The sequence below is a fragment of the Phycodurus eques genome, chromosome 21, assembly GCF_024500275.1.
Source record: "Phycodurus eques isolate BA_2022a chromosome 21, UOR_Pequ_1.1, whole genome shotgun sequence".
NCBI classification, from domain to species: domain Eukaryota; kingdom Metazoa; phylum Chordata; class Actinopteri; order Syngnathiformes; family Syngnathidae; genus Phycodurus; species Phycodurus eques.
The window spans coordinates 3980084-4000746 of record NC_084545.1 but is presented as its reverse complement, the minus strand read 5'-3'; the positions used below and the strand labels follow the sequence as shown (position 1 = coordinate 4000746).

The 20663-nt window shown below is 40.7% G+C and overlaps 4 protein-coding genes across 8 annotated transcripts; 2 read left to right on the top strand and 2 right to left on the bottom strand.

Moving 5' to 3' along the window:
• Window positions 1-569: 569 nt before the first annotated feature.
• chmp4c (charged multivesicular body protein 4C) lies at window positions 570-4170 on the bottom strand. The gene is made up of 5 exons (XM_061666290.1): window positions 3727-4170; window positions 2281-2458; window positions 1710-1818; window positions 1487-1622; window positions 570-980 (listed from the first exon to the last, which is right to left on the bottom strand). Exons 1-5 carry the CDS (start codon window positions 3956-3958, stop codon window positions 919-921), a joined length of 717 nt encoding a protein of 238 aa, XP_061522274.1. The 5' UTR covers window positions 3959-4170; the 3' UTR covers window positions 570-918.
• A 245-nt stretch (window positions 4171-4415) lies between these two features.
• zfand1 (zinc finger, AN1-type domain 1) lies at window positions 4416-7743 on the top strand. Of its 3 annotated transcripts, XM_061665906.1 has the most exons (8): window positions 4416-4719; window positions 4960-5002; window positions 5503-5542; window positions 5656-5783; window positions 5865-5956; window positions 6510-6628; window positions 6897-7052; window positions 7567-7743. In XM_061665906.1, the coding sequence occupies exons 1-8, from the start codon at window positions 4665-4667 to the stop codon at window positions 7741-7743; spliced, it is 810 nt and encodes a 269-aa protein (XP_061521890.1). In that variant the 5' UTR covers window positions 4416-4664. The 3 variants fall into 3 exon arrangements, with proteins under 3 accessions (XP_061521890.1, XP_061521892.1, XP_061521891.1); XM_061665908.1 differs by lacking the exon at window positions 4416-4719 and having other exon boundaries at window positions 4955-5002; window positions 5656-5761; XM_061665907.1 differs by lacking the exon at window positions 4416-4719 and having other exon boundaries at window positions 4955-5002; window positions 5656-5761; window positions 5841-5956.
• Window positions 7744-8330: 587 nt separating this feature from the next.
• On the top strand, window positions 8331-15908 carry maf1b (MAF1 homolog, negative regulator of RNA polymerase III b). Of its 2 annotated transcripts, none has more exons than XM_061665904.1 (8): window positions 8331-8421; window positions 9736-9824; window positions 13600-13731; window positions 13800-13962; window positions 14614-14735; window positions 15102-15221; window positions 15290-15394; window positions 15463-15908. In XM_061665904.1, exons 1-8 carry the CDS (start codon window positions 8359-8361, stop codon window positions 15485-15487), a joined length of 819 nt encoding a protein of 272 aa, XP_061521888.1. In that variant the 5' UTR covers window positions 8331-8358; the 3' UTR covers window positions 15488-15908. The 2 variants fall into 2 exon arrangements, with proteins under 2 accessions (XP_061521888.1, XP_061521889.1); XM_061665905.1 differs by lacking the exon at window positions 8331-8421 and adding an exon at window positions 8491-9092.
• LOC133396269 (ADP-ribosylation factor-like protein 5B) lies at window positions 13423-20375 on the bottom strand. 2 transcript variants are annotated; one of them, XR_009767344.1, is made up of 7 exons: window positions 20022-20375; window positions 18303-18363; window positions 17813-17960; window positions 17185-17268; window positions 16950-17101; window positions 16639-16867; window positions 13423-14022 (listed from the first exon to the last, which is right to left on the bottom strand). XR_009767344.1 is itself a non-coding variant. In XM_061665909.1 (6 exons), the coding sequence occupies exons 1-6, from the start codon at window positions 20065-20067 to the stop codon at window positions 16819-16821; spliced, it is 540 nt and encodes a 179-aa protein (XP_061521893.1). In that variant the 5' UTR covers window positions 20068-20375; the 3' UTR covers window positions 16127-16818. The 2 variants fall into 2 exon arrangements, 1 of the variants encoding a protein (XP_061521893.1); XM_061665909.1 differs by lacking the exon at window positions 13423-14022 and having other exon boundaries at window positions 16127-16867.
• Window positions 20376-20663: the final 288 nt, after the last annotated feature.

Sequence of the window (20663 nt, the reverse complement as noted above, 5' to 3'; positions counted from 1 at the left end):
ATGCATGTTTTTGGGATGTGGGAGGAAACCGGAGTGCCCGGAGAAAACCCACGCAGGCACGGGGAGAACATGCAAACTCCACACAGGCGGGGCCGGGGATTGAACCCCGCTCGTCAGAACTGTGAGGCCTTGTTTTTTAAACAAATAAATAATAATAATAATCTTACATGAATAATTTAATTTTGCAAGAAAATAGCAATAAATCTCACGGGAATAGTGTTAATTTTTCAAGAAAAATATTACGTGACGAATAAAATATTACGTGACGAATACAATGAACACAACAAAAGTGCATCTGATTCTGAAATACCTTGTCCTAGTTGACATGCTAAAGTTTAATTGTATTCCCAGTGACTTTGATTATTCGCAAGACAACTATGCAAAATGACTAGATATCAGCTCAAATTAAAATCTTATGAGCTATTTTTGTTGTCATAATTGTCCAAACAAATGTACAAAAGATGACTCCAAGTTAAACGCAATGTCAATTGAAGGAACAATGATTGACTGAAAATTGTAGATAATACACAACTTCCACGTGATATGGACAAAAACAAAGGAAAATCAAGTAGTGTAGGACGGTGTTTTTTTATTATAGTTGAACATAAAAGCAAAAATATTTACAGTGCAGCAAGAGTTTATCTACTACTGTGTGACTTGTAGAGTGGAGTTTGATCTGCTCAGTGCTGGAAATCCTTCAGTTAGTTGCTTGGAGACAATTCTTATGAAATCTGAAGATAAAACAGAAAACAAAAGCGACAGTACAGTAACAATTTCCTTCAGTGTGGTTGCGGCTGCTCGATGAACAGATGAGGAACATGTCCCGACATGGTGCCAATAGATTAAAATCCCCTGAGAAATTAAAAATGCTAATCTGTCAGGGTCTCACCCCACCCCTTCACCCCCCCAAAAAAAGTCTTATGATCCCCACGAGGCCAGCATGCGCATGTCCTCCTCGTCTTCAGCCCGTCTTCTGGCCGCTGAAAAAGCAAAAACACAGGAATGACATTTGGAATTATGACAGTCATGGGAAGGTTGTACATTTTAAGTAAGGCACAGGGAAGGGGAAATTTCAATTAAAAATAATTATATTTGAAAAAAATGGTAACATTACGAGAATTAAAACATTCACTGCCATTGACGGCTTCAGAAGTCAAATATTCATGTTAACTGGGAAGGCTGGCAGTGAATGAGTTTTAAGTTCTACATTCGCTCCAAAATTGTAATATTTGGTTCTCGATAAAATGTTAATTCTTATGAGGAACAAAGTAGCAATCCTATGAGTAAAAGTAGTAGTTAAAAAGAGTAAAGTTTTGGGGAAAAAAATGCATGTTTGAAGAAAAAATGGTAACTGAGGGGGACATTTTTTTTTTTTTTTTTAGAAATAAAGCAGTAAATCTGATAAGAATGAAATTATTTTTTTCCCAACACTATTCCAATATGTTGTATGTACCATAAAAGAAATCAAAATTAATGTTGTGCATACTTGCGCGGTGCGCTAAGTGTCCTGATGGAGCCGAGGGCAGTCTTGCACTGGGCACCGAGGGCAGACCTCCCATGCTCTTCAGGTTCTCGTCCAATTCCTCCTGCTCCAGCTCCTCCAGCTCGGCCAGCAGCTCATCCTAACAACAATAATTAGTGCTTTTTTTTTTTTTTTTTTAAATATGCAAGATCACCAGCTTTGTGAGAGGAATCAGCAAAAAGTATACCTCGTCGTATGTTTCGCCGTATGGTCTGGAGATGGCATCGTTGATCTCGCGGGCCACGTCTTGCTGCTCGTTGATGTCCTCCATCAGATCGTCTATTTTGTTCAGATCCCTGAAAAAAAAAATCAATTGTAATAAAAAATATCCCTGAATTGATCTGTAATGGAGGATTTTAGATGCTATTGAAGTCCTCATTTCATGTTTTTTTTTTAATTCCAAAAAGATGCTGGCCACTTGTCACGTTGCTATTTACAGTACAATTGAACTGGGAGTGACAAATAAACAGCTTGAAGCAAGCACGCTGGGCCTCTTATTTGGAGAACTGTACTGTACTCTCCCTTTTCTTTTCCTCAAAGTGATGTTGTCCCAAGTAATACTTTAAAAAGTGTGTTTCAGTAAGTTTAAATGTGTGTGTGGGAGGGGCAAGACTACTGAAAAAAAAAGTGTTTTTATACGCTCTCTCTATGTAGCGGATGAGGGTGTGTGTGGAACATATCCCCGCAATGAACGGGTCTTCACCGTATGCATTTTATTCCCCCCCCCCAATAACGTGTGTACTCGGTGTGCTCCTCACATGCTCTCGTGGACCTTCTTCATGGCCTGGGCGGCATAGCCCATGTTTCTCACCACCTCCGTGTTGGTGTGCGAGTTCTCCAGAGCTTCCCGCTGGAACTCGATGGTGGAAAGCGTCCCGTCGATCTGCGTCAGCTGCTGCTCCAGGCGCTTCTTCCTCTTCAGGGCCTGCAGGGCGGCTAAGAGGTCGTGTGCGTGCATTAGCGTCGCAAATTACCAGTACGAATAGGAATCGTCCCATTGTGACGTGAAGATATTTTTAGTCTGCCATGATTCAACAGGCAGTGTGACAAGTTTTCATGAGAGTGCAATACACAGTGAGGCTTTAAACTTCCGAGGTTTGTATTTTTGGCCAACATTTTATTCTTGCCGCTGCTAAATTTAGTTGGCAATCATGACATTTTTATTTTAATCTACAGAGATTTGTGCATTCTAAACCTAATCAATATGAGGCCTATAAACAGATAATTTCAATGTGGAATAATTAGTTGAAATGTCCATTCATTAAATGTTGTCCTTTATTTCATAAACGGTTATGGACTGTATGTTTCATAGCATTTTTTTTATTATTTGATGGCATTTGTATTTATATGACTTTTAATTAGTTGCACTTAGTGGCATTTACTTTTGTTATAGTGGCATTTACATTTGTTATTGCATTTTCACTTAATGACTTATTTATTTTAATGTCTATTTTTTAACTTACTGACATTGTTTTTTTATTATTTGATGGAATTTATTTAGTGAGATTTATTTATTCAAAGGCCTTTTTCATTAATTAAAATGTTTATAATTTTATTATTTAATGGAATTATTGTTTTAAGTGACATTTTAATGGATATATTTTTTAATGAAATCATTCACTAAATGTGATAAACTTAATATGAATATGTATATTTAATGTATTTTATTGTTATTTAAAGTAATTATTTAATGACATTTAATCTGGAGTCATTTATTTTTATTTATGACACTAATTTGTTTAATGGAATTATTTAACATTTGAATGTAGTTAAAGGGATTTTCTATTTAGGATTTGCATTTATTTTTTATTTAATGGAATTAGTTCTTAATGTATTTAATGACGTGTATATTTAATCAAGTAATTATGGATTTAGTGGCCATTTTCTTTCATCGGCAGATGAAAAAACTAAAAAACGAGAACGATCAAAAGCCCACAATATATAATAATACATTTTATGATCCATTTTTACCAAAAATCAGATTACTTGTTAGGACTTTGCATCGTGTTTTGGGCCCAAAAATGTGGGACTTATTCAAAAGAGAATTGGCTCCAGTTTTGTAGGAAAATGCACCTGTGTCTCATCCTAAAATGGCGGCTCTCATGGCACTGTATTAGGCTTTGCTTCTTTAAGACGAGGCCTAAAAGCCCAAATGAATACTTTTAAAGAGTTTTTGTTGGTGGTGAACTGGCAAATATACATACCCCTCTTATTTCTCGTGCCGTGCTTCTTGGCTATGATGACTTCCTGCTCTATCCTCTTCTCCAAGTAGTCCTGTTTCTTGCTCAACATGTCCTCGGTCTCCCGGAGCTTGTGGATGGCCTCCTGGGGAGAGGGCCCCCCCTTGGACCGGTGATGGTGTTTGGACTTGCTCCCCGACGACGACGACGAGCCGGAGCTCGAACTCCCCTTGAAGAATTTCGTGATTTTACTCATTTTGGCTGCGAGTTCCTCCGGCGCTAAGTAAAAAAATAAATTAAAAAAACAGCACTCGCTCGCGGTATGCGGACAACAATCTGATGTTATGACTGTCGAGTGTTTCCAGGGCGTGTGAGTGAGGCCGAGCTGTTTTTCCAGCTCGACGGGCTTTTGTGGTTGAGAATTCACCTTTCGCCACACCTTTCGCCTTCACAAGCGCCTTTCGCCCCATTTACCTGCGTGACGTCACCGCCACTCAACCCCGCCCCCTTTACCCACGACAAACAAATCCTTCGACCGAATACATTATTCATTTAAATATACTCCTTTACATCACGGTGCGATATATGAATACAAGTCTCTAGATAAGAGGTCGTGTGCGTGCATTAGTGCTAAAGTCATTCAATTATTGTGCTCTACTAAGCGGATATGACCGCCTTCGACTTTCACTTCCGGCGTTAAAGTTCGTAATCATCGGAAACCCGCAGATAAGATAATTTATTCAAATATTCTCTGTAATAACTATCAACGTTTTAATATGTGACTATCTGTATATTTTTTGGATAAACATTACACTTTTAAAACAATTTCATTGTGAGCAAACCCCTGTAGTCGAATTTAAGTTTCGGGGTTGAATTTTGTTTATCGTATTTCACTTCCGGGGTCAAATTCGTGTTGATGCTCGTTTTCGAGAAGCTCACAGCTAAATACACATGCTAGCCTAATGGCCGAGTTAGACATCGGAGAGCACTGTCTAATCGATTCTTGTCACCAACAAGGTCTCTATCGTCTTCGTACTATTGCATACAAATTGATTACGATGTGACGACATTATCCATGTAGCGTAAATCTGCAGTCAGTCATCATAGTCACAGCTAAGTTATACATAATATTACATTACATAATTTTGGACACACAGTTTAATATCTAAATGCGTTACGTTTTTAAATAATATGCCTGTAATATGTAAGGCCACTGTGTTTGCTAGTCAACAGTGACTCTTCCTTTCATTCCTTTAGATTTCCTTCCATTTGTTTGTGATTCCTGCAATGGAGTCTACTGGTAAGAGTCACAACTTTCTCCTTCTCCTCAGTGTGCAATAGAACATCATTTGAGTTTACCTGTTATCTTATTATTGTTATGATTATTTTTTTAAATCGTTGTTTAGAGACGTAAACGGCTTGGTCTAATTAACATTGCATCGTCGAGGAGAGTAAGCCGTTTTCAACAGTTTAGATTGGGCAATAATTTGTATGTATGTATATATATATATATATATATATATATATATTATAAGTAATAATAAGAACATACCCACGTGGGGACTGACCAAGAGTATCAATTTGTGAAAAAATATGAAATTGTCCAAATTTGGACATGGGAGGTTTCGGGCCGACACCTGCAGTATGTAAAGAAAAAGCTATGTATTTGTATTATTTTTGTGTTAGATGATGCAAGTTAATCTTGGGGGGGAAATGTTTCAGAGCCACAACGCCCATATGCAATGTATCCAATAGTTATACTGTAATTCTGTATATTGCAACCAAATTCTCTTTTTACAGCCTTGAACACAGAAGCAGAGAGGCTCACTCATGTTCACAGGTGAGCACTTTATAAGTTGACCGGTGGAGGGAAAAAAAGAACAGCATTCCTGTCCCACAGTTTACTTGTCCATGTCTTGTTGGGTGCTGAAAAGTCTTGAAATTACATCGCAGGAGCCTGTGAGAAGGGAAGCCCAACCAGTGGGTGGCAGCACAAGTCATCCATGCTCCTTCGAGGACTGCAAGGGGAAAGAACTGCTTCCTGTCATCTGTCCACAGTGTGAGAAACATTTCTGTTTGGCGTAGGTTTACACTCGTTAACCCAAATTTGACTCCCTGTGTTTAATTTTGTGATTAAGATTACTCTATGCCCCTCCTCGCAGCCACCGTCATCAAGATGATCACAAGTGTGAGAAGCTGGAAGTCCAAAAGCCACGCATGGTGGCCACTAAGGAGCTGGTGCAAAGGATTGTGGGTCAGTTATTAACATCAGGATAAGGAGCAATTGAATGACATTCTTCTGCAGTGCATCTTTTGCCCACATGGGATCAGTATTGCACAGATTTGATGTGTTATCTAAAACTGTTTCCCAAATTTTAGTGAGAGTCAGGGCACGCATTGTACATGAGAAAAATCTCACTTACAAAAATGTCATAAAAAGAATGCTGAAATATTGATCTCGCCTCAATTTGCTCACATAATGTACTTACTGTGTTTGATAGATGAGCAAAGGTACATTACAGACTAATGGTGTAATTACCTCAGTCATTCAACAAAAGAATAGTCTAGTTGCCTCGATTCAAAATTTGCGGAATTCCGTCACGCGGATGATTGTGTATCTACACCGACATAAAGAAAAAAACACAGTTTATAACAAGCACATTTTTATTAGTATCGTGACAGCGAGTTAAAAAATGACTCAGGCAATTATACGATTGGAACTTTCAGACCAATTCAGTTCAATTGGGTAATTTCCCGGCGCACACCTGATGATGATGATCTAACAAATTTCAACTCTGTCAATTCAGAATCAAAGGATGGATCCAAAAGCACAGGACGAAAAGGGGCAAAGAGCAGCGCCACAGCAGCCAAGGTCGCTCTGATGAAACTGAAGCTTCATGCTGCAGGAGACAAGAGTTTACCACAGGTGCCGATTAGAGTTTATTTTTACCATCGTTGTTGAATAGTTTTTTTGTTGAATAGGCAAGAGAGCTAGAGGAAGACCAAAGAGAAGGTGGATGGATGTCGTGAGGGAAGACATGATGGCAGTTGGTGTTCGAGAGGAGGATGCAAGAGAGAGGCTTACATGGAAAAGGGTGACGCGCTGTGGCGACCCCTAACGGGACAAGCCGAAAGGAGAAGAAGAAGAAGTTGAATTGTTTACTGATCGTATTCTGCCCCAATGTCTCTTTCAGACCGAAAGAACCTACTTTGAAGTGTATCTGCCGAAAGGGTGTCATGCGACCAGTCAGCCCATGTTCTTCTGCTCCAAATGGAGCGTGGGGAAGGTGGTGGATTACGCCGCCTCGCTCGCTTCCCTCAAGAACAACAACAATGTGCTCGCAGCTAAGGTAACAAACACAGCACTTGCTTTTTGGGGTTTTGGTCAAAGCCGAGGGACTTCTGAACAGTCAGTAGTTAATTATAGCCCAGCAGCTTCCATGTTGTCTGCTTGAAATCTTAAGACAAATTGACAATGATCCCAAGTAATGGGGCCAACTCAACAAAGTGAAATTTAAAGGTTTGGACACAAATCCAATTGAAAAATCTGTGGGGTGGTTGCCCAAAGATGGCTGTGCACAGGAGGCACCGTCACAATCTGACACATTTAGCCTTCTTCCCTGTTGGAGTTCCTTAAAGTTTGTCCACAATAATACTCGTATCTGATATTTTATTTTTCATCAGCAGTACAAAACTGCACGTTTTCGCTCTTCCTGTCATCAGCGTGAGACCGCAGCAAACATGAAGCGCGCTCACAGGAATCTTGTTTGTCCTCTCATGCTCAACACGAGTAATCCGATGCTCAGAGATGACATCAGTATTCGTCCGTCCCACTGCCTCTCTTTTGCTGCTCCCCCCTCCTAGAAGTTACGCCTCTGCCATCCCGAGACGGGGAAGCCTTTGCGTATGGACGAGAGCCTGCACGCGCTACTGACCAGCCCCGAAGACCCCCTGCACAACGGGGGTAACGTGATCCTTGAGTACCTGGACAACCACAGCACGGGGGTGGAGGACGTTTGCAACTATATTGCACTCAGATGACTGAATGACAATAAAATGTAAGTTTCAATATGAATGTTTGCACGTGTCTTGCTCATGGGTACCTCAGGACAAAATATAGTTATCGGGATATATTTTAATCCATTGTGATGCGTTATGGATGCAATGAGCTCGGTCTCTGTCACACTTGACAATTTTGACTCTTAAAAAATATATATTTAATTGCCCACTATTCGCCTCATTGAAATGTTTGATTTTTTTTCTTTTCTTTTCTCACTAGCAATAGTGGATACAGAAAATAAAAAAATTAAAAAACACATAGTATACAAGGAGAATACAGTAAATGTCCTCAAGCACGTTAACAAAAAAAACCTAGATTTTTTTTAATTTTGTATCATTAATAAAAGTAATTATTTAATTTCAACCTCCTTTTAGAAAATTTAAAGGCACTGAAAACAGAACAGAGGGGAAACGAAATAAATATTTATTCATTCAGTACCTTGTTGGTATTTTAAAGAGAGGCGTGCGATCGCTTTCTGTAATAAAGTATCTTCATTGTTCTGCTATTTCCTTTTCTCGAAATCCAGACATTGGGCACGGCTCACAGCGAAGGCGGAAATTTCTGGCCAATCACGAGAGCTCTCATATGATTGACATATGCCTTGGCCGATTCACGAAGCTTTTACGGAGGATGATTCTGACCAATCGCTAGCGCTGCTGGTATGATTGACACATCCGACAGCCATTCACAACACAAGCTACGTCGGTCGGATTCATATAAATTAAAAGAGGGCAAGTCTCCATCATCAGACAGTCGATTGTGTTGTTCGTTTGCAGGAGGACATATTTATTTTGTCGCTGTTTCCCAACTATTTTGCCGGATTCTCAGGCTTTTACATCGCTCGCCATTTTACCGCCCGACTGATCGGTCGCTTGGACAACGGCGACTTGATCCCCCGCTACAAAAAAGCCTTATTATTATTATTTTTTTAGTGCAATTAGGTCGAAAGGGATGCAGCTGCAGACGGACCCCGACGTGCGCAAACAGTCCCTCGATTTAATCTCGTCGCATTTAATCGGAAAGAGTAGTTTTTCTATAAACCGAAAGGGCCTCAGGGTGGCGCATTCTCGACCGAGTGCTTGTTTAAGATGCTTAAACGCCCACTAATCGCTCGACTGTAAACTCGTAAAAAAAAGAAGCAAGAGGACTGGGGGGGGGGGGATATCGCAACAACAACAATAATAACAATAGCCAGCCGAGCTAGCTGCTAACATTAGCTTGGAGGTGACCTGAGCCACACACAAAAAAAGGAGCCGCGAAGACTCAAGAGTGAGCCAAGCGACTTTTGTGGAAGGTTGAATTGGCGTTGGCGTCGAGGAATATCGACTCGGTAAGTGACTGAGGCGTCAATGTGCGGAGAAAAGGAAGCAGGAAGAAAGAGTGTGGGGGAGGGGCTGGCAGAAAATGGCGCTCGTTGTCAAATGTGGCCTCAAGATGGCGGTGCGCTCACTTTCCTCCGCCATGGAAACAAGCTGTCAAACGCCCACTTTTCCCCAACAAAATACTGAATTAGCTTTTTTTTTTTTTTTTTTTTTTTATTCAATTTTAAAATCGGTGGGTGGGACGGAGTGTCAACATTTTCTTTACGGTTATTTGAGTACATTTACATCAAATTATTATACAGGTTATTAACATTTTCTTTTTCAATTCAATTCCTCAGGTTAGAAAATATCAACACATACCTGTTGTTTTTTTTAAATTGTACAGTTCACATCATTCTATATTTTTGCTCTTGATTTCATTGCATTTTATGGATCATAGAGCACATTTTTAAATTATTTTTTGTTAAAATAAATAACGGGTAAACGTTCAACCACAGTTGACATATTTTGTCTTGTGGATTTGTCTTTTAAATTAAATTGTAAATGTTGTTCACCACTTCATCTTTTAAAAATGCGGTCTTTTAATAATTCTGTAGGTTTTATACAATGTATACAAAATACTGATTATTCTTTTCTCCCCCCCCCTCACAGAAGGCGATGAAGTTGCTGGAAAACTCAAGTTTTGAAGCACTCAGCTCACGGCTGTGTGCTGAAACAGGAGAGTCTCGTATCCTTGGCAGGTTTGTTGTTGTTTACTCTTTTTTTTTATTTTTATTTTTTTATTTTTTTTATTTTATAAAACAAGCAATTTAAATAAATGTTATTGGGTCTCTTGAAAAGCACTTTCTAAATCTGTTATTAATATTGGCTTGTGAGATCATTAAAATAATTTTAAAAGAATCAATTTACATATTGGAAGCTGTAACAAACAAAATGAAACTTAAAGCGATAGAAAACTCATTGAATTCAAATTCATTTGGAGTATCTCAGATAAAAGTTGACATCCAAAGAAAAATATTGATTCAATATGTAGCAAAATGTTAGGCAGTTTACCCCCTCCCCAAACAAAAATAAATTAAATTATCAATAAATTACATATTTTATTTTTAATCTAGGGGAAAGGTTTGGGGCTCTGGATGTTGAGTAAATTCCCACCAGAATAAAAGACTGGTAAATTCATATTAGGACTGGGCCGTGTGGCCTGAAAATGTTTGATTTCTAATTCACACAAATCCGATTTTATTTATTTTTCCTTTGCTTATGGAAAAGATGATTTCATTATTCTAAACGGGTTTTGTCTTTTCCCCCCTTCTTGGATTAGCTTTTGTTTCTATTCAAGTTTTTTTTATTTTTTTTAATATATATATTATTGCAAGCCACTGTCAAATTTTGCCCACTTTGCGCTTGTACATAGGAAAATAAGACTACTTCAATAACAATTCAATTAATATGTACTTTAAGTTCAATAAGAAATAGTACCCAAATAAAGGTGTAAAAACAAACAGTTCTTAAAGATTAGATCACAATTGAACTTGGGCAGTGATTCTTTCACGTAGCGCACTCTTCTTATTCTGAATGTGATTACGATACCACTCGTGTTGTCGGTTTCTTCGCGGGAATTCATATTAATAGTCTCGTTTATGAACAGTAGTCCCGAAAGGGGTCGAAATCCATCCTTCCATCCATTTTCTACCGCTTATCCGAGCAGGGTCGCGGGGGCAGTAGCTTTAGCAGGGACGCCCAGACTTCCCTCTCCCCAGCCACTTCATCCAGCTCTTCCAGGGGGATCCCGAGGCCGGGGGTCGAAATCGTTACTAAATATAGCAAGCAAATTTCTATATTGGTGACCCTGACTGTGCTAAACTAAGCGCTAGCAATTGTCTTGAGAAACGAACCGGAGTCTTCTCGATTAATCGCCCGGCCCGGGTTGACGTGTGACTGAAGTGAAACATTTGTGCCGTCGCACGGCGGGTGAGGGGACCGACAAACTGGGTCACTAGAGCAAGCGGGTCCGTGCTGTTACTCAATGATAACTTGGAGCACAACCCGGAAAGTTAACGCCTTAGTACCGGTGTGTGTTTCCACCCTCAGATGTGTATTTAGCTTATGTAAGAACGCAACGGGGCCGCGGTTGCAGTTGCACTGCATATCAATTAAATTTTTTCCCTCCCTGGTGTTGGGAAATGCAACAAGAACACACACATGCCAACTCTGGCTATTTGAAGTGTGTGCCCGTGCTTTAACACACACACGCACAGCGTACGCAGCTTTCGGTGCACAAGCACGGTTAAGTAAAAGCCTGATGACATTTAGGCCGCTTAGCAGATTAGCGATGCAGCAGCAGGCGGCTACAAAATGCCCACTTGGAAACCAGTGGACATAAATAACATCTTTGCAGCTACGCACCTGAAAATGTTTATTTTATGAAAATATCTACACATACAGGCACAGCTGACATGCCGCAGGACAGTACGTCAAGCTGGTGATGTAGTGTCGCTGAATATTTGCTAGTACTGATACTGTACAGACGTGCGGCGTGTGTTGAGGTTGTTTGTTGACATCAGCTGTGTTTGCGTTTGTGCGTGGGGGAAAGGGGAAAAAAAAGTCAGCTACGTTGCTCCCCAAAATAGCCGTGGCTGCTCTTCGTCAGTGTTGACTTGCGCGAGCTTCTTGCTCTTGCGTAAGTGGCAGATGTGTCGAATTTCAACAGCGTCTGACTCTGACCTCAAGAAATAACAACTCGATCTGGTCACACGTTCTTAGGAGATAAGCGGCAATGCCGGAGACGTGCGGCTAATCTTGTCTAAGCAACAAGCGCACTTCCACTTTTTTTTCTAGTTGTTTTGTTACGCGAAAGTGCTCGCAGCTGAAAGTCACTTTTAAAATGAACTTGCAGGCCACAACATTAGGTACACCCACGCAATCTAATTTGACACAAATATGAGAGGAGTATAAAACTGTTTGGAATGTTTGTTTTTAATTTTTAAATTGCATTTTGGGTTCTATCATTTTTAATGTTTTCTTTTTTAGTTTAAAAATGTGTCTGTGATATTTTTCATTCAGTGTTTTGCTCCATATTAAATTGTTTTTATTAGTGATTAAAACATTGTTTTAAAAATTTTATTTTTTAATATGTAAATATTTTATCAATTAATTATAGTTAGCCTAATACCATAGTTACCAAAAAAAGTCATTTGACCATTTTTGAAAAACAAACGTTTCTTAGGAAGCACATCGCTTTTTTTTTTTTGTGTAACAGTAAGTTAAGGACTTAAATGTTTTTCTTTTGTTTGTTCATATTTTCAAATATAGGTATTTTTGTGCATTATTTTAAATTAAAAGTACTTTTTTTAATCTTTTAAGGGTTATTTAGTTTTTTAGTGATAAATGGACTTTTTAATTTTAAGTTTTGTTTCATTATCTTGCATGTAATTTTATAGCTCATCTTTTGTTTTTAAATTAAAAAAATGGCTAAATGTTTAATTTTTAAAATATCATCCATCCACCCATTTTCTGAGCCGCTTCTCCTCACTAGGGTCGCGGGCGTGCTGGAGCCTATCCCAGCTTTCATCGGGCAGGAGGCGGGGTACGACCTGAACCGGTTGCCAGCCAATCGCAGGGAACATACAAACAAACAACCATCCGCACTCACATTCACACCTACGGGCAATTTCTAGTATCCAATTCATGCATGTTTTTGGGATGTGGGAGGAAACCGGAGTGCCCGGAGAAAACCCACACAGGCACGGGGAGAACATGCAAACTCCACACAGGCGGGACCGGGGATTGAACCCGGGTCCTCAGAACTGTGAGGCTGACTCTCTAACCAGTTGTCCACTGTGCCGCCTTTAATATCATTTTAGATGTAATTTTGTAGCTATATTTTTGTAATTTATATAACATTAAGTTTTACTTAAAATATTTTACAGTAGCGGCACGGTGGACAAACTGGTTAGCGCGTCAGCCTCACAGTTCTGAGGACCGGGGTTCAATCCCCGGTCCCGCCTGTGTGGAGTTTGCATGTTCTGCCCGTGCCTGCGTGGGTTTTCTCCGGGCACTCTGGTTTCCTCCCACATCCCAAAAACATGCATGGTAGGTTGATTGAGGACTCTAAATTACCCGTAGGTTTGAATGTGAGTGTGAATGGTTGTTTGTTTGTATGTGCCCTGCGATTGGCTTGCAACCGGTTCAGGGTGTACCCCGCCTCCTGCCCGATGATAGCTGGGATAGGCTCCAGCATGCCTGCGATGCTAGTGAGTAGAAGCGGCTCAGAAAATTGATGGATATTTTACAGTAACATTATTTTTTTCATATCGTAACTTTTTTTTCTCCCAAAACTTAAGTCTGATCAGGTTACGCGGGTGTGCCTAAAAAAAGTGGCCGCTGAGTTGTTAAGTGTGTTTTATTCTTAATAAAAACAAGAGGAGACGTTTGACGGGCATTTCCTCCGGTTTTGCGTCCACACGTCGTCACGCGTCCGTTTAGTGACGTGTGCTTTCTGATGTCCGCCGACAGGATCGAGAGCTACTCGTGCAAGATGGCGGGCGACGACAAGCACATGTTCAAGCAGTTCTGCCAGGAGGGCGAGCCGCACATCCTGGAGGCACTGTCCCCGCCGCAGTCCGCCAGCGCCGCCAGTCCCGAGCTGTCAGTTGGCATCGCCCCGCCGCCCCGAGAAATCACGCTCACATCACAAAATGTCTCCCTTCGTTCAGGCTGGCCAAGAGCGGGGAGGACGCGGAGAGCCCTCTGAGCGACAAGTGCTGCAGGAAGACCATCTTCTACCTCATCACCACGCTCAACGAGTCCTTCAGGCCGGACTACGACTTCAGCGCGGCGCGGGCGCACGAGTTCAGCCGGGAGCCGAGTCTCAACTGGGTCAGTACAGGACGACGATACGGTCGACCCCTACTATTTCCGCGGGATGGAGAGGCAGCCCTGCCACAAATGGCAAAAAGCTGTCAATAATTGACAAATATTTTTACAACCCATTATTCCATCAATGAAACAAATAATTGGATAATTGTTTTTATTTTGCATTAATTTCATGCTAAATCATTTTTTAAAAATTTGACAGCGTTGTTGACGTCACTTTTCTTTGTCAAATTTAAGACTTTAGTCAACACAAACAAACCACCTTCACATGAGATTCATCAATATTAGCGAGCACAAACTGATGCGACATCACACATGGGTGAACAAATATTTGCCCTTTACAGAAACTGTGAAGTCAAACTCACCTTGGCCCGTGAGGTGCATTCAAGGACCACTAAAACCATAAAATAAACCTAACACCAACATTCTAACAGGTGGTGACAAAGTAATACATTTGTTGCTTTGGCTGGAGCTCTAAAATAGTGAATAGATGGAATTTTCAGTGAATAAAAGGGTTGGGTTCCCCAAAAATATCAGAATTTGCAAAAGACAAACTGCAAATATGTGGGGGTTCACCAAGGTCAGCTTCTTTTGATTTTATTTATTTTTTGCTACAACCTAATGAAATTTTTGTGCTTGTTTGATGGCGCTCAGGTGGCCAACGCGGTCAACAGCAGCTTGTTCTCGGCCGTGGGGGAAGGATTCAACTCTCTGGGACCCGAGCTGTGGAACGCCATCGACCAGGAGATCAACCTGCCCGCCTGCGACATCTACAGGTTACATCCATCTTCGCTTTCCTCCCACATTGCAAATCATGTGAGATTTGTGGAAGACGAGTGTATGTGTCCTGCGATTGGGTGGCCACCAGTCCAGGGTAATCGAAGCTAGCGGGGGCATTCTCAGGGTAAAACTGGTTTTCAACACCCAAGCTGTCATGGTCTTTTAAGTTTGACAGTAAACCTCAACTGGGTGTGGCTTGAAACAGCTTGAAGCCTTTAAAAAAAAAAAAATTACTATTTGCTAAAGCTTGTTGTGGAAGTTAAGTTGAAATGTTCTAAAATGTCTCCCTCTGGTGGCCGTCAGTCTTAATTCCTCCTCCAATGCATTTACTTTTTTTTTTTTTTTTTTAAACCCTCATCCAGCTACAATCCCGATTTGGACTCTGATCCTTTCGGGGAGGAAGGCAGCCTGTGGTCCTTCAACTACTTCTTCTACAACAAGAAGCTGAAGAGGATCGTCTTCCTCACGTGCCGCTACGTCAGGTAAGCGCATTTTGCTTTTGACGCCGCCCACCTTGACCGCGTCGCCTCACTTTTGTCGCCCCCGACAGCGTCCTGAGCGGCTGCGGCGGAGACGGTCTGGATAACGACGAGCTGGACATGGAGCTGGACGACCGGGACGAGGAGGACGAGCTGGACGGCTTCGCAGAGGACAGGTTAGCTCACTTCCTGCGTTAGTGAGTGCGCCATCTTGAGAAGTCAACATTTCTGATTTTGTTTTCAGGCATCCCAGAGTGGTTTGTGTTTGAGACTTCACCCGCTGCCATTGTGATTTCCACCCAAAGCCATTTTCACACTTTTTGTAGGACTAAATGCATGTATGAGTTTTTGTTTTTAATGAACATGCACTTGAGACTCAGTTAAAAAAGAAAAACTAATAATGCAATCTCCTGGACTGGAGCTTGTTTGTTGTTACTGTTTTGAACTCTGAAATGCTCTTTCAAAAAATGCTGTTTATCTCCACTATCATTAACAAAGCTCACTCTATTGCTTTTATGTCAAACATTGTCCTTTTTTGTGTCCCAAATATTCCTGTTTTTCTACATTTCTGTGCACCTCACCTCCATGCAAACATGATTGTAGAGTACAACCAAGCTAAATGACTGTGTAGCTGTACTTGCTTTCCTGTGCTATAATATATTGCTGATGTGAATAAACCTTTTTGTGTGATTTGCATTCATTTGAATGAAATACTACATACTCTAAAAATAGAGTAAGACAATTAGTGTTTACATTTTTTTTTCTAGTTGAAATCATTTTCCCTTCCAAAAAAAACATCTAAAACTACCTGTTCAATTTTTCCCCCACATGTATCTCTTTCAAAAAAACATTTTTATTAAACATTGTGAAAAACCCCTCTCCCTTTTAGGTGACAGCGACTAATAACATCCATGGCTCAAAAATATTTAATTGTCAAATGTAACAAGTTCTTTTGAGAAGACCTCTTGATTGACTCTTCCAGACAGACAACAAGACTGCGCTTAAGGCTTTGGCTCAAGTATTGTTGACTTAACTAGGTAGGATGTGGCTCAAATGCCACCATCGTAATTTCTTCTACAAATGTGCGCAGCACACATGCAAGAGCACCGTTTATCTGGAAACAGAAAAAAAAAAAGCCTCTGGCCATACACTGAGAAAGAACGACAAATAGTGGAATTTAAAATACTGACATAAAGAAGAAAGAAACCGCATTAGTTTGCTCAAGAGGGGGAGGAGGAAACAAAAAAGGAAAATCAAGCACATTTTTGCTCGCGCAGCCAAACCCACCAACTGCATAGCAGCCTATGTGTAACAAAATGTGTGTGCAAAAAAAAAAAGTCCATCGCTTTTGTGTCCTTGAACGTAAAAATGTTTCCTTAAATGGACATCCGCGTGCAAAATTCATGGCGCAAATACTCACGTCGACGTGGTGTGTGTCGTCGTGTTCTCCTCAAAGTGAAGTCAGTGTGAGCCCACATGCGCCGCAAAAATCCAAACAAAAAAAAGGAAAAGTGGAAGGAGATGAGTTGTCTTGTGGGAGTGGGGTTCTTCATAGGAAGTCCATGAAAGAAGTGGGGGGGGGGGGGGGGGGGGGGGGGGGTTATCTGAGTCCGGCCCGTGACGTCATCCACTCCAGACCTTGACATAGGCTGGAACAAAAACATGAAAATTATCTCATAAACATAAAATATATTTCTTGTGGTGAGATTGTGACGTTATTTCCTTGCGTACCCTTCCCCGGTGAGGGCGCAGCAGGACTGGATGTGCCACGGGTGGTCTTTGATGGAGCTCAGCGTCATGTACTTGGAGATCTCGGCCGCCGACATGCAGTCCTTCATGTCCTGCTTGTTGGCGAAGATCAGCACGGCCGCTTTGCGCAGGTCCTGGAAGAAAGAAAGAAGATGGGGCACCGGTCAGTCGGCCCCTTCCAGAGAAAAAAAACAAAACAAAGGTCCCGACGGCTAACCTCATGAGCTAACATCCTGTAGAGTTCCTCTTTGGAGATGACCAGACGCTCTCGGTCTGTGCTGTCAACCACCAGGATGACAAACTGCAAAGAACAACCACAACGAGTCGGCCCGTGAGCGCCGACGGGCACGCAAATGAGCCACGTATGCTAACGGCCAAGACGAAAAGAACAAAAAGGAGGCGCCCGGCGACAGCGGCCTTCGGAACGATGAGATGGCGTACGACGCGTTGTCATAGTGACCGCGAGACTCCCCCGCTGTTTGACTGTGTAATATTCTTGATAAAGTCAACCTTTTTGGAGTAACGCTAACCCATATAAAATTTTAACTGGTTTGTTATCTTTTCCAGTTTTTTTTTTTTTTTCGTGAAAGTGAAAACATGTTTATGGTGTAATGAGCTCTATATTTCACAACATAGATACTGCAGTATAACAGTCCGGTAACAACAGGACTATACTACAGTATTACCAAAGTATGCTGGCTCTTGCGGCGTGTGAGAAGACGTCAAGAGCATTCAGAGGGGCCTCTTTGCGAACGCTTAACCTTTGAACCGCGACGGCCCCTCAGCTGCCGTGTGTGTGCGCTCTGTGAACAAACACACCATCTGCCCTCATTGTGTGCGTGTACCTCAGTGTTGGAGTAGTACGTGTTCCAGGAGGACCTGAGCGACTCCTGCCCGCCGATGTCCCACATGAGGAAGTGCGTGTTCTTCACCACGATCTCCTCCACGTTGCTGCCGATGGTGGGCGACGTGTGGACCACCTCGTTCATCAGACTACCCGAAGGACACTTCATTAGGGACACATATTGTTGTACAGCAGGCACACGTACCATGTATTCTCGTCATATTTTATTTTCGATACTTTTTATCAAATGGAATTTGGAAAATATTGTACAGAATTTGTGTCTTTTGTTGTTGATTGTTTTGTTTTTTCTTTTCTTTACAGTTTTAATGTTGTAGGCTAGGAAGTATTTAGACAAAAAAACTAATTACAACATACACTTAAAATCGATACAGCAAATTATGGGTGATAAGAATATATATTTGTATGTGCAGTAGGTTAGACGCGATATACTGAGGAGAATAAGGAACATAAGGCATGTAAAAAGTGCTTACAACTGGTAAAGGATGGTGGTCTTGCCGGCATTGTCCAGGCCGACGATGATCACCTTGTGCTCTGTAAGAAAGAAGAAAAAAAATAAATGAAAGATTTGTGTGGTTGTCATGGCGATTTAGTCAGCGGCAAACCCGACATTGTGCCCCCCATTCCAAGAAGGAAGTGTGATCAGAGCCTTCCAATTCTGACAAAAGGGTCTTGTCTATGACTTCCTGCAGCTTTGTAAAACAGCAAAACAATTATGCGCAGTGGATATAAAAGGTCTACACACCCCCGTTCAAATGCCAGGTTTTAGTGATATTAAAAAAAGAGAGAGACCATTACAAAATCTTTTCGACCGTAAACATGATCGATAAGCTATCAATTACAAATAATCTTTTTGAGAGGGGAAGTAAAAAAAAAAAAAAAAAAAAGCGAAATAATGACATTGCAAAACTGTGCACACCCTTTTAACGGTGGAATGGAGGTGTTCAGAAGTTAAACAACTTGCCTTCAACATGTTAAATAGGAGCCAGCAAACAACTGCCGCCACTTAAAAGCGCCCCAATTAACACCAACTAAAGTTCAGATGTTCTAATAGGCTTTTCCTGACAATTTTTTTAATTGTTTGCTTTCTAACAAAAATCTTAAGGTTTTGTGCTAACACTGACTGCTTTAAAAAAAATACAAAAAAATAAACTGCTCCAAAGCATGAGGCTGCCACCACAATGTTTCACTGTAGGTTTGTGAGTGGAAGAAAAAATAAAAAAATAAAAAAATGCTTAAGTTTCGCACACAAAGCAAGTTGCACTTCTCAGAATTGGTCACTTGTTCACCTCTCTCTCTCACACACACACATCCACACTCTCACACATAAATAAAGAAATTAAATCTAGGAAGACTTCACCCACAGTTACGTCAAATAGTAATAATCCAGCAACTATTCAACCACTTTAACTCGTTGAAAATGTGTTTTTATTCTGGAGTTTGGATGCAAAATTGGTTCATACAAAAAAAAAAAACGAAAACTGTTTTCTCCCAAAGAAAATAAGATGTTTCCCATAATATATATTTTTCTTATAAAATTAGGACACTGTCTGCCAGAAAAATCACTATGACAAAGTCAAACTATAGAGTCTTTTTCTAAAAATAAATATTTTAAGGTGACATTTTCACCAAAAAAGCTAAAATCTCTCAGAAATAACATTTTATTTTTTTGGGGGGCAAAATATATATTTTTTAATTCATGAATTTCCTCATTTATTTTTTCTAACAAAATTAATTCATTGTACTTTAAAAAATATATACTCTCGTAAAATTTTTCGCGTAAAATTATAAAAATGTCTCAAAAGAAAAACTCAAAAATGTGAGTAAAAAAATACATTTCTCATTAGAAGAAAATAAAAAAAAAAAAATTCTGGCAAAAGCAGGATTTTTCTCCCAGTAAAAAAAAAAAGAAAAAAAAATGTGATTACGCTCTCTTGAAGTTGATTTCTCATAAATTAAGTTTCCCCCCCGAGCCAGATTAAGAATATTAATGCAGGAGTTTTAAACGAGTAGTTTGGATGCAAAATTGCCGACTTTAGTCAAAGTCGCAGCTCAAGGGAGCGTTTACAGTAAACACCGAAACACAAAGTCAACACAAAAAGTCGTCCGAAGCCATTCAAACGACCGAGTTTTATCGTATTTACTGCCGTAAAAAAGAAAATAATAATAATCATCATCATAAAATTACGCACCTTGGTTACAGAAGAAGCTCCACAGTTTTGCGAATATAAGGCCCATTGTTTAAAAAGAAAAATAGGGCTTGCAATGTCCGTTTGTCCGTCCGTTCTTTGTTCCTTACATCCGTCGGTCGGTACCAGGCTGGAAGTCCACACGGCGTCCGAGCTAAGCTACGAGCTCACGGCGACTTCCCCCCCCCCCCGAAGCGGGCTCCAGGCACCCCCGGTCCACAGGCATGTAAAAATGCGGCGGGGAGCGGCGAAAGACTCGGAAGTGGTTTGACGGAGCTTGTTCGGTGCCAAGACAGCCGCGCCAGGTTGCATCTCGAGCGGTACAACCGACACCGTTCGCCGTTCTGCTTCTACTGGGCCGGCGGCGGGCAAAAAAAAAAAAAAAGCTGCATATTTAAAGACTTGCTGTGACGTCATCACGCAACGACACGTTCACATTTTTTCCTAAACTAAATTAAACTTTTAAATAAATTATCGCTAAGCATGCTATGTTTTAATACTATTGGTGATATCAAAATAACAAAAGCTCCGAAGAACAGAACCCGTTTTTTTTAACAAGGTGCTGACGTCATCAAACGCAACGACGCGTTCAGATTTTTCTCTTTTAAAAGAAAAAAAAAAAAGAAATCCTGGCATAATATTTGA

What these genes read in the sequence shown, in the direction of transcription:
- chmp4c (XM_061666290.1), bottom strand. Translation starts at nt 3,958, where the DNA reads ATGAGTAAAATCACGAAATTCTTCAAGGGGAGTTCGAGCTCCGGCTCG. An exon ending in CGGCACGAGAAATAAGAGGG is followed by an intron (nt 2,459 to 3,726) that starts GTATGTATATTT and finishes ACGACCTCTTAG; the next exon opens with CCGCCCTGCAGGCCCTGAAG. An exon ending in AAGAAGGTCCACGAGAGCAT is followed by an intron (nt 1,819 to 2,280) that starts GTGAGGAGCACA and finishes TTTTTTTTTCAG; the next exon opens with GGATCTGAACAAAATAGACG.
- zfand1 (XM_061665906.1), top strand. Translation starts at nt 4,665, where the DNA reads ATGGCCGAGTTAGACATCGGAGAGCACTGTCTAATCGATTCTTGTCAC. An exon ending in AGGCTCACTCATGTTCACAG is followed by an intron (nt 5,543 to 5,655) that starts GTGAGCACTTTA and finishes ATTACATCGCAG; the next exon opens with GAGCCTGTGAGAAGGGAAGC. An exon ending in GCTGGTGCAAAGGATTGTGG is followed by an intron (nt 5,957 to 6,509) that starts GTCAGTTATTAA and finishes CTGTCAATTCAG; the next exon opens with AATCAAAGGATGGATCCAAA.
- maf1b (XM_061665904.1), top strand. Translation starts at nt 8,359, where the DNA reads ATGCCTTGGCCGATTCACGAAGCTTTTACGGAGGATGATTCTGACCAA. An exon ending in CCCGCCTGCGACATCTACAG is followed by an intron (nt 14,736 to 15,101) that starts GTTACATCCATC and finishes ACCCTCATCCAG; the next exon opens with CTACAATCCCGATTTGGACT. An exon ending in GACGGCTTCGCAGAGGACAG is followed by an intron (nt 15,395 to 15,462) that starts GTTAGCTCACTT and finishes TTTTGTTTTCAG; the next exon opens with GCATCCCAGAGTGGTTTGTG.
- LOC133396269 (XM_061665909.1), bottom strand. Translation starts at nt 20,067, where the DNA reads ATGGGCCTTATATTCGCAAAACTGTGGAGCTTCTTCTGTAACCAAG. An exon ending in ACCACCATCCTTTACCAGTT is followed by an intron (nt 17,961 to 18,302) that starts GTAAGCACTTTT and finishes TCCTTCGGGTAG; the next exon opens with TCTGATGAACGAGGTGGTCC. An exon ending in TGCGCCCTCACCGGGGAAGG is followed by an intron (nt 16,868 to 16,949) that starts GTACGCAAGGAA and finishes TTTTTGTTCCAG; the next exon opens with CCTATGTCAAGGTCTGGAGT.